General features: G+C 31.2%; 1 protein-coding gene across 1 annotated transcript; it reads left to right on the top strand.

The window, feature by feature from the left end:
• The first annotated feature begins 4,201 nt into the window (after positions 1-4,201).
• Positions 4,202-11,221, top strand: LOC139492272 (probable mitochondrial pyruvate carrier 1). Its single transcript, XM_071280489.1, has 4 exons — positions 4,202-4,300; positions 4,995-5,075; positions 6,453-6,585; positions 8,244-11,221. The coding sequence occupies exons 2-4, from the start codon at positions 5,051-5,053 to the stop codon at positions 8,449-8,451; spliced, it is 366 nt and encodes a 121-aa protein (XP_071136590.1). The 5' UTR covers positions 4,202-4,300; positions 4,995-5,050; the 3' UTR covers positions 8,452-11,221.
• Positions 11,222-12,375: the final 1,154 nt, after the last annotated feature.

Raw genomic sequence — 12,375 nt, 5'->3', positions numbered from 1 at the left:
ACTCTGTTTGCAAAAAAAACAGAGAAAGTCAGACTCACTGATCACAATGTTTAAAGATCTGAATACAACTTGATTTCACTCTTTCAGGGCCGTAACTAGCCTCTTCAAATAGTGAGGCAAAAGATATTTAAGGTTCATGTGGACCCTAAGGCTAAAATGGCCGTATTTTCACCTCAAAATACACTCTGAGTACAGACAAACCTGCGCATCTGTAAAACATTTCAGGCATAGCATGCCCTGGATAAATGAATTTTAAGTATGTTTTATGTTTTAGAAAAATAAAAACTTACCAGGATTTTGCCGTGCACTCTTTTTCATTCCTCCAGAAGGTGCCAAAAAAACTAAGTTGGGAAACAGGTTTGAGAACTTCCCCACAAGTAAAAATTAAAGTGAGCATTTTTAATTGACATGGACATTAGATGGACAATAGATACCTGACAATAATTGGTTATTTAAACTGTGTACCTGAGTGGACCATATCAAGGTAAACTCAACTGTTTGTTAATTTTATCATCTTCTGCAGAGACGAAAAAAAGTGTACGGCAAAATCCAGTTAAGTTATAAATTTTCTAAATCATACAATGCATTTGAATTCTATTTATCTAGGGCATGCTATGCCTTAAAACTTTTTCAGATGCACAGGTTTGCCTGTACTCAGAGTAAATTTTGAGGTGAAAATACGGCCATTTTAGCCATAGGGTCCACATGAACCTTAAAGAATGTAAAAATTTTTACTCCTTGGATATATGTTCAATAAATTTATTTGGCTATTAAACTGTGAGTCTATTAATATTTTAAAACAACTTGGCTATTTCTTATCAAAACACCTGCCTTGAGTAAACATTTATAATATAACACTGGGATACTGTAAGTAATATTTAAAATGTCTAACTTTTTAAAGCATACTGTTTTGTTGTTTTGCTTTATTTTATTTGTAATTGTTTGTAACTATATATTGTCATGAATGTATATGCACTATGCCCCTTGAGGGTACCTCTTATGGAAATAAAAGATATTCTATTCTATTCTATTCTATATGGCCGAGCGGAGCGAGGCGCAAAAATATTGGAGAGGGGACTGGGGGCCGCTCAAGGCCCCCAGAAGCTCTGAGAAAACTAACACACAATCGTGCATTCTGAGCGTTTCCAAGACTCTTTCTGACATTGAATTGCAATTAATTTTTAGCTTTTTTTCGACAATATTCTGGTCTGAAAGCAAAAACATAGATTTATTGTATTTTAAGACTTTAAGGTTTTATGGTCAACATTAAAAGACCGATATGTAGGACAAAGCAAAATTCGTAATTCTCATAATCATTAATGCGGTATGGGCTTTGCTCATTGTTGAAGGCCGTACGGTGACCTATAGTTGTTAATATCTGTGTTATTTTGGTCTTTTGTGGATAGTTGTCTCATTGGCAATCAGACCACATCTTCTTCTTTATATATACTGTCTGTCTGTTTTAGTCTTGTATTGTGATTAGACTTTGGTGATATTTTTATGACTAGATTGAAATATTGTGACAGTGCAGTATTATGCTTTAAATACTAGTACTGCTTAAGACGACACTAGGGACACTTGACCCTGTTTTACGATATAAATGATTCTTTTATTGTTGAAGACCCTCCAGCAACTTTGACCAAATGATTGATCATTAGTATTTTTTATGCATTGACTTTGTGTGGGATTAGGTTTCGTGCACATTTACTCCATATTCCTTTATTTTCTGTAAAAGGGTCTGAACATGACTTAATGCAAGTTTAACCCATCAATGGAAATGGTCATATGGCAATACATTATTGATTTGTGTCAAATTATTTGATACTGGAAAATTGGTGACCTTATTTTCATTTAAACCATGTCAGGTATCTAGTTTTATCAACCAAAAGTAGCCAGTTGTGAATTCTTTGATATCAAATTCAATTCTCCATGCAGAAACGACCATTTTTTTCTGTGTCTTGTATATTCTTAAAACATTTTCTCGCACAATATCTGGACATCGGTGGGCATGCAACATTGCAAAACCACATGTTTACAAATGAAAATCAACACTCAGACTATTGTCATACAGTACGACAATAAATAAGCAAAAGACAAACTCGGGACACAGAAGTTCAAACAATAGACCATCAACTCTGAAAACTAAAAGTAAAAAAGAAACATGGATCACGAAAAACATGCAGGGGCGACATCAGATAGTGAAGAGAATTTGCTTCTTGTTAGACACTTTCCGTGAAAACAATTTGATATTAAGACAATCTTTTGTTTCATTTTTTTTTTTTTTTTTGAAATTTCTAACATGAGGCATTTGCCTCATTTGCCTCAATGTAGTTACGGCCCTGCTCTTTAGACTTTAAGAATAAAATATAGCCTAATTGATAAATAAGAAAAATCACTGACTTGTGACCAAAAATTCAAAAGCTGTTTAATTAATATGAGGCAGGCATTACCTGTAAATGGGGACGAAGTCTGTATGAATTATTTTTTTGTAACTTAAATATTTGCTAAAAAAAAGAAAAGAAAATACCGTAACGTTTCCAATTTTGGTTCTGTTGTAAGGGATTTTAGTTGTGACGTTATTTAAGTTATGACATCATATGCAATGTAAACAAAGAAACGCTATCATCAGGTAACGTTTTTTCATATCAAGGAATTATTAAAAATGAAATTGGTATTGTGTTCCTTCCTATTTTATACTAGACTGATAAATATATATTTTACTCAAAGTTTCATACAAACGAGACCGGAAAAAGGAAATACATTGTAGATTTCTGCGCATATGCAGGAATTCAAAACATGACATCAAAAAAATTGAACGATTTTGAGTTCATTAGTACAATGAAAATTTCGAAAAAATTTTCCTGATTTTTTTTTTTTTTTTTTATTGATTTTTCTACTGTTATTGGGGACTTCGTCCCCATATTAATCTTAAGACTGAGTTGATAAAGAAGAAAAATTCCTTACTCTGTGACCATAAAGTTAAAAGCTGTGCTGAAAAGGGAGTAAAAAGTAACATGAGTAATGAAAGGTTTAATATTACTAAAGCAATGGGCTCAGACAATACATTTTATCTACCGAGGAGTACTCTAAAGAACTGGTTCCTGAACCTTTTGGTGTAAAAGTCACTTCTTTCAACTATGGTATCTAATATATTTATGAGGGAACCGTATCAGAGCAATAGTTGCTCTTGACTCAATAAGACCAAAAAAATCATTTTTAAGATATTCCAGTTTTAGTACCTACAGGTGCATGTGAAAACAAAACAGTTTACAACCAAGAAAACTAAATCCATGTACATTGTACAGCAATCATTATCAAGCATGAATCATACACATGTACAACCAAGAATAAGCCACTCACATGTACAATTAAGCATGAACAATACACTGGTACAACAAGCAAGAAACAAAATTCTCATCAGGATTTGTTGATGAATAATTTTTGTCAAAAATAGCAGGTCTAGTGCTCTCACTAAGATTATTTCAAGTGCATGTGTAAGGAGTAATACATTGTACCAGTAAAATAAAAATTATGCAATATTAAACTTACACTATGTCTTATTTTCTATTTTCATATTGTCTGTGAAATCTACACGGTTACATAGTACAGTAAGTATTTATTAATCTATTTGATTAGAATATGAAAGTTATTGTGTATGGAACAGTTGTGTATGTTATTATTGTGAAAGGTCATCATACAGCCTTTAACAATGAGCAAAACCCATTTTGTATATAGTATTAAAGCTGCCAAAAGCAGTGATTATGGCTTGATTTTACAACATGTGAAACAACTCAAATGAGAAAACCAACAGCCTGATTTATGTGTAATCACATAGAGAAAACCATGGCAACCATGGAGTTTCAGGAGACTAGGAACTGGCACAAAATATGTTTAGTTTTTTCCGTTTTTTTTCTTTTTTTTTTTTCTTTTTTTTTTTATCGAATTTCAATTATTTACTCAGTTTTACTGTCAAATATTCACTTTCTGATCAAGGTAAGATGATCTTAATAAATAAAAATCAAGCTTTTAGAGTGGTCTTGAATTTCTGCTTTATGAAAAGTGATATAATGTTTGTAATGGTTCAATTGAAATTTCAGTTTTAAGCAATGAAACCTAATTATATAAATAAAATTGACTTCTGATATTATTTTTGTGGTTATGTCACTTATGTGTTTGGTCTGTGGTAACTATTGTAAACTTTAACAATGGGCGGTGTTTTATTGTTAACACTATGTATCCTGATTATAGTACTAGTTATAGATATATGTGTCTTATTTTTTTCAGCATTTCTGGGGTCCTGGTAAGTTAATAATTAATGAATAATACATTTGTATTTAATACTATTTATAATATTGATACATGTTTACAACAGCAATTATTTAATAATCTTAACAATAATACTAGTACTGCTTGATGCATTTCATGTTCATTGCTCTTTAGTGAGCTCACATTTCATTCTACCTGCTGTACCTGCTTGCAGACATGTGACAGATTTGCCAAGTCAGAACTGGAGATTACATGGAGTTTTGACCTCATGAGTGAAGAAAATTGACATTTAATATCCATGCCATGATGGCTTTGATGTTCATTATGATAGTAATACTAAAGATTTCATATTTTTGTAAAATATTAAACTTCTGCATTTGTCAAATAGTATGTTGCATTGTATAACTTGTTTGCCACAAACCTCCCCTAACCTGGGGCAGTGGTGTTACAGTACAACATAAGATAACTATAACACTGTATAAAAGTCAGTCGAAAAGGGCTTAACTCATCAGATCGATGCAAAGCACATTAAAACCCTAACAAAAACATAAAAGACACAAAGTACCGATATGTGAGAATTTTCAGTTACTAAAAGTTAGTTCAAAGCCAATACAACTAATTAAATAAATGTGCCTAGGACTAAAATATCAATCAGTACACATCCAACATCCAAGAATATACACATGTCTATATTAGTGTTAAATTTGTTATTTTTCTTCCATCAACAGTTGCAAATTGGGGACTTCCTTTGGCAGCATTAGCAGACTTAAAGAAAGACCCAGAGATGATTAGTGGTAAAATGACTGCAGGTAGATATAGCTGTTTATAGAATATTGTGGATTCATTATTATTCATTGGGTACCAATTTTCATGGTTTTCAAGGGTAAAAGTGAACTATGAATTCAAATGTTCAACAATAACATATTTTCAATAGGCCTTATATACGAACATTGGCAAAACCACGAAAGTAAAATATCCACGAATATGCAAGTTTTCAGCGTTCCATGAAAATTGATACCCACGAAAATAAATGAATCCACAGTATTCAGGTTGCAAATCTATTATGGAATTGAGTTATTGCCCTTTAACAATGATTTTATGAGCTTACAGCGTTGTAGAATATAAACTTGAAAAGTGAGAAACTGCTAAAGAAAAAAATTGAAAAATAAGCAAATTAAGTTCCACTCAGTCTTTTCATTTCATTATTAAAATAATGTGATTGTGCCATTTGTGTTTTTGGATGGTCAGATTTTGAAGAATTCATAGATGTGGATTTTATTCTCTAATTTTACTGAAATGTCAATGTAGCAATTATATAAAAATCAAGCTGTGTTCCAAGAACTTTTCAATTTGAAAAGGATTATAAACCTTCAAAGCAATAACTATTGAAGGCAAAAGACTACATAAATGCTACACACCAATATGCTCCTGAATGGAATAGCCAAAACAGTCAATCAGGTAAACCTTGCAGAGACTTCATTTCTTTAAAAATTAGAATTATTTTAAATGATGGTTTATCATTTTATTTTGGACAGTGGCATTTTGGATTATTTTCTTAAAAATAGTGTTTGAAGAGATTATTTAGATGTTTGGAAATAAAGTTAAAACTTGTTATAAGCTTGGAAATTAAGACAAATGGTGACCGTTTTATGAATTTCGTATTGTAATGACAACACACAATAACATTTTTTACTATGCTGAAATGACCATTTATCTTCCAGCATAGGACAAACATGAAAATACCAGAAAAAAGAGATTGAGATTCTTCTCATGCACCTTTGTGATTGTTGTCTCTTGAGGAGAAATGTTCAGTCTTTGATTTGAGCTAAGAATATTAATATTATGTCTGCAGTCTATGCTAGTGTTACTGAACTAACATAATTACACTAAATAAAATTGAAAATGGAAATGGGGGAATGTGTCAAAGAAACAACAACTTGACCATAGAGCAGATAACAGTAGAAGGCCACCAATGGGTCTTCAATGCAGCAAGAAACTCCATTACCCGGAGGATGGCTTCAGCTGGCCCCTAAACAAATATGTATACTAGTTCAGTGATAATAGACGTCATACTAAATGTCGAATTATACAAAAGACACAAAAATTAAAGAATAGCTATAGGTATGTTTTGAGATTTCACGGTATAACTGATAATTTTTTAATACTTTTGCCTATTTATTTTGTAGCACTTGCAATTTATTCCTCATTATTCATGAGATTTGCTATTAGAGTACAGCCTCGTAATATGTTGTTGTTTGCCTGTCATATAACCAACTTTTCCGCTCAAATGATGCAAGGTGGAAGAGTAATCCATTATCAGTAAGTTAACATTTTACATTGTGTGTTATAGTGTTTATCTGGATATTTAAGGAAAAGTGACACTTAGAGGTTTCATTTAATATTCATGGGTGTTTCCATCCTATTTGGAATAAAGCAGTTCAGATATGTGTGTAAAACTATTTGTTGCTGTCAGATAGAATTTCTACTGTCTTTTTGACAACTACTAAGGATAGCATCACTCATCCTGTATCAGGGGTCTTGCTGTGCTGTGCTTAGTCGATAAATACAATATCATTATCTATATGCCATCATTTCTGGTGCAAAACCTAGTTTTTTTTTGAAATGTCTATTAAAGGAACAACAGAAATCTGGGATACCAAAAAAAAATACTGCCAAAAAATGTTCATCATAGAATTTGATTGGTCAATGTTAAAGGGGCACTAGCTGTCAAATTCATGTTCACCGATTTGGCTTATATCATATTTGATTTATAACAATGAAAAACATCATCCAAATTATTAAAAGTCTGAAACAATCAATAAATAAACTCATCAAAGATACCAGGACTAAATTTTATATATACGCCAGACACGCGTTTCGTCTACAAAAGACTCATCAGTGACGCTCGAATCCAAAAAAAATCCTAAAAGTGTTGCCAAATACAGCTAAGGTAATCTATGCCTGAGGTAGAAAAGCCTTAGTATTTCAAAAAATTCTAAATTTTGTAAACAGTTAATTTATAAATATAACAATATCAATGATAATTCATGTCAGCACAAAATGTGCTGACTACTGGGCTTGTGATACCCTTGGGGAAATAAATCTCCACCAGCAGTGGCATCGACCCAGTGGTTGTAAATAAACTCATCAAAGATACCATATACTGTAATAACAGGACATGGGCTCCATAATATGTAGCTTTGTTTAGTGTGTATTTTAGTCTCCAGGACTAAATTTTGTAAAAAAAAAATTCTAAGTATTTTTACTTATGAATGGACTTGGTTTTTCTGCTAGTATCTTGAAGGAAATTTTGTAAAAAATATATTTCCAGTTTTTCTGTATGTTACATATAAATACTTATAGGACTTCATTTTTCTTCCAGTTCACATTACATACAGTCTGCAGTTAAAGTTCTTAAAACCTTTATTAGATTCAAGTAGTCAAGACACTGGGTTCCACAGAACCCTTACAAATTTTTAAAAAATTTTGCCATATATAATAAAAATTTAAATAGTAAAATAGACACTTTGACCTATAATGGTTTACTTTTTTTTAAATTGTTATTTGGATGGAGAGTTGTCTCATTGGCACTCACACCACATCTTCCTATATCTACTTTAAATCACAAAAATGATCCGCAAGGCAAGATTTACTAACACACCAAATTTTGCCAAGAAAGTTACTAGTAGAAGACGTCACTCTTTATAAGAGTGATTGCCCAAAATATTTTTGACCCTCTTATGTGTTTTGAGCAAAAACTAAAAAAGATAGAAACTAAACACACTAAATGATCTGCAATAAAAGACAAACAAAACAGAGATTTTTGTCATTTACTCTTTTCTCATCCATCTACAATATTGGAAAAAGTCCTTTTTTAAATATGCATATATACCAATGTGATCGACACAGATTCTTTAGAGCCTCCAGTTATTATATGTCCATAACCATCATATTTTTAAATATTTAATATTCTTCAGTTATTTTACCCCAGTATCAGAGAGGAAGAAACATCATATTGAAGTTGTGGAAGAAGAAATTCACCATCATCCTGAAAGATACCCAGAGATTCATCCAATACCGTTAGATCACCTCACACAAAGTCAGGCGGAAAAAGAAGTCCAGGAATTTGACAAAAAATATTCCCTCCCTAAAGAACCAGTACCACATATAAAGCCTACATTATAAACCTTATGACAGAAGTTTATAAAATTTTAACAAATTTGAACAAATTTGCTTGTTGATAAACTTGATTTTGATTTTTAGGCTGATTGAAAAAAAGGCATGATCTCTAAATACGCAGAAACAATATGTTTAAAAATTGTTGTACGGTTTTAATGAAAAAAAATGAAAGTTCAAATTGATAACCAGAGAATTTTTAATTACAATGTAATATGATATATTGTTATGAAAATGTTACTGTTGTTTTAAATATATAGAGCTTTCTTGAAACTCACTTCTGAAAGTCGGAATCTGATTTTGATATAACTATGGAATACAATTTTTTTTCTTGTTTAAATGTGTACTGGTATGAATATTTGTTTAGTTCAGTGCATAACTAGCTTCAAATTTTAGTTTAAGATTAAAATACATGAATCTGGAATGAGTTTCTGAAAAAGGACTATAATAGTGAAATATTAAATATCTTTACATTGTAATGACCTATATTTTAAAATGTATGGCATAATGTTATATTTTTACCTGTGATATACAAACTTAAAGATTCATTTTCATAGAAAATGAAATTCCAAAACATAGTATTATATTCTAAAATTAAATTGGAATCTCATTTAACCTTAACTTGCCATGAACACATTAGACGAGAAAGGTTTAGTCATATTCAGTGTTCTCTCTAGTATTTTCACATAGGTTTGAAACAGAGTTATGTTCCAAATTTATAACACCTAATTTATCAATTGCTCAAAGGTAGCAAGGTGATTCAGGGTATTGATTTTGATAAAAATTCTAAAATTAAAATTATACCATCAACAATTGGTATCACTTAAATATGAAGATAGATTTTTTTTAATCAGAAAGGTATGGAGACTAAAAAACATTGCACGGTTTAATTTCTCTTTGTCGAAAAAGATAAGAAAATGCGTACCTACCTACCCACTGTTTCAACCTTGAGGTAGGGTTTGTACAAACTAAAATATTTTGAAGTGTGGCCTTCTGGATTGTTAAAAAATTGTGTTTAGTTGATTTCATTTGTGTTTAAGACATTCTGCATGCAAGTTGAAACAAAATTTGTATGCTGACTTAAATTTTTGGTTCACTTAAGCCAACAACATCCATGAAAAATTCCTACTGCATGGACAAGAAAAAATGCTTTGTTTACACACAAAAAAATCTACAGTAAGATATTATATTAATGTGAGTGCATAAAAATTCAATCCATATTTGCAAGCTAGAATTCAGAACATTCCAGACAGAGACATAGTAAAGATGTATATAGAAGTAGACACATAAGCTTCTTAATAAACAAAAATTATATGTACTATCACTGGTATAGCATCTGCAAAAATACTGCAGTCGTACTACCTAAAAATACTGCAGTGGTATTACCTAGAAATAAAAATGTTCTAAATTAACTAAACACCTATACATGCATTATACTATATAGTTTTCCTGATAGGAATCACTATAACTTCCAAGCTGCTGATTTGTTATTGTTTTTTAATGTTAATCTATAGATTGTAGCTTACACCTGAAAATAAGTAAGTAATGCCTAGTTATTTCACATGTTGCTTTGTATTGGGTTCACACATCTGACGTGGTAATGTGTCCTAGTATAACAATGAGAGTGCAAGCCGGTTTAATTGTTACCAATAATAGATCTAGGGGATTTCAGATAAAAAAAAATCTAGGTTTAGACAATTTAAATCTATAAGGTGACAACAGGTTTTAATCTGTGTGCTAAGGGGAGATAATCAATCCAAAAGTCTACATAGGTGGTGAACAAAATGACTGTTATACTGTCAGGGTTGAGGTAACAACAGGTTTTACTTTGTGTATTAGTGGGAGATAATCAATCTGAAAGACTTCATAGACAGTGAATGATAAAGATTGCTTTATACTGTCAGGTTGGAGGTAAACTTTGTTTAGATTTTCTTTCTTTTGTTGTGTATTTTGTTCCAAGGGTATTTGTATTTTGTGTTAACTACATGTTTCTATCTACCAAACATTCAACGAGCAGTTACATTTTTGTTGATGTATAGCAAATATTTTCAATCTTCAATACCTTCGTTACTAGAAATAATATATTGAAATAGCTAAATTCAATCTATTTAAAAGTGAATTTTCGACATTAACAACAATAAAGTCAAATTATTTAGCCATGGTGATTCCTGTACATGGTTTTGTTAAATAGTACATGTGAAAATCAAAATGAAATAAAATACACTTTTAATTGCTTCTTTTAGGATATAAAGTGTCATGACAATAGATTATATTAGTATACTTTGCTCATTGTTTTAATAAACTCCTAAAGGAGTTATCTGATTAATTAGTTTACACTTAATTGATTAATTCATTGCAATTTATCAAATACTGTTTTGAAGGATATATACAAAGTTTAGTTAAACCTAATTTGAATTCATAAAATGGTTCCAATATTTTGTGACACTTCGGCATACTGTCATAATAAATTTTACCCTCAGTACATGATATTTTTCCTTATGATTTCAAATTTCTATAAATTATACACCATTTATGGGCATTATGCGGTACATTGACCTACATGTATAATGGTTTACTTTTATAAATTGTTATTTGGATGGAGAGTTGTCTCATTGGCACTCACACCACATCTTCCTATATCTATTATGTTTTCTGGTTTGTCCATCTGTTCATTCATTGGTCTGTCCCGCTAAAGTTTTTGGTCGAGGTAGTTTTTGATGATATTTAATTATCATAGCACATTATATATAAATAGCAATAGTGATTGTTCTCTTTAAAATGTTTTATTTATTGATGCAAGGTAAAATGAATTCTTAGAAAAAAATCAAAGGTCATTCTACTGTGTAGAGTGTATGACATATCATCAGGGTGAATTTATTGTTGCTTTGTTGAACCTTTTTATTTATTACTACACTAATATTGAGTGCTCAAATTTGGAGTTTTGTGTTATTGTGTAGCCATTATTTTATATATAGAAAACATTGTTATATTTTCTGTATTATATGCAGATTTAGCTGCGGAACCGTAGCTCTTAGGTCCTTATGTTATTTTTTTACTATTTGTGGACCATAGATCGTCCGCAAATAGTCAAAAAATAACATAAGGACCTAAGAGCTACGGTTCCGCAGCTAATGCAGATTGCATTATGTGATGGCATGAACAAAAACTTTGTTACATTATAATTGTTTGTGCTGTCAAGTTATTTTGACAAAATTAAAGAACAATTGACTAAAGTGGATTTAACTTTCTTCCATAGACTTTTCCAACACAGCTGGGATTTTTTTAATATCTCCTCTGAAACTGCTATATGGATTGTCTGCTCCATCAGTTTGATTTCTAATATAAAGATTTTTGTTCAGATTGATCAACCAACATGGCTGCCATGTGTGAAAATAAAACACATTGATCAAACAACAATTTTAGCTGATAACTCTAAAACCATAGCAATTATAGAAAGAAAACTGACATGGTGAAAATAGTCAGAACAACAAATTCTATCTACCCAGAAACTCTGTGAACCAATTTTGGAGTTATTGTCCCTGAAACGGTGATTTCTATCTTTCTGAGGTATTTCCTTGCTATTGCTATATAAAAAAAATGTGGTATGATAAATAAACTATGATTGCCAATGAGATAACTGTCCATAAGAGACCAAAATGACACAGACATTAACAACTATAGGTCACCGTACGACCTTCAACAATGAGCAAAGCCTATACCGCATAGTCAGCTATTAAAGGCCCGATAAGACAATGTAAAACAATTCAAACGAAACTAACGGCCTTATTTATATAAAAAAAATGAACGAAAAACAAATATGTAACACATAAAGAAACAACAACCACTGAATTACAGGCTCCTGACTTGGGACAGGTACATACTTAAATAATGTGGTGGGGTTAAACATGTTAGCAGGATCCCAACCCTCCCCCT

This window comes from Mytilus edulis, chromosome 10 (genome assembly GCF_963676685.1).
Source record: "Mytilus edulis chromosome 10, xbMytEdul2.2, whole genome shotgun sequence".
Classification (NCBI taxonomy): domain Eukaryota; kingdom Metazoa; phylum Mollusca; class Bivalvia; order Mytilida; family Mytilidae; genus Mytilus; species Mytilus edulis.
The sequence above is the reverse complement of the archived record's forward strand: the minus strand, read 5'-3'. Positions and strand labels throughout refer to the sequence as shown.

Bases quoted from the DNA above. Each gene is read 5' to 3' on its own strand.
- LOC139492272 (XM_071280489.1), top strand. From the start codon at position 5,051: ATGATTAGTGGTAAAATGACTGCAG. The intron at 5,076-6,452 runs GTAGATATAGCT...TTTATTTTGTAG, and splicing joins TAGTGGTAAAATGACTGCAG to CACTTGCAATTTATTCCTCA. The intron at 6,586-8,243 runs GTAAGTTAACAT...AATATTCTTCAG, and splicing joins GGAAGAGTAATCCATTATCA to TTATTTTACCCCAGTATCAG.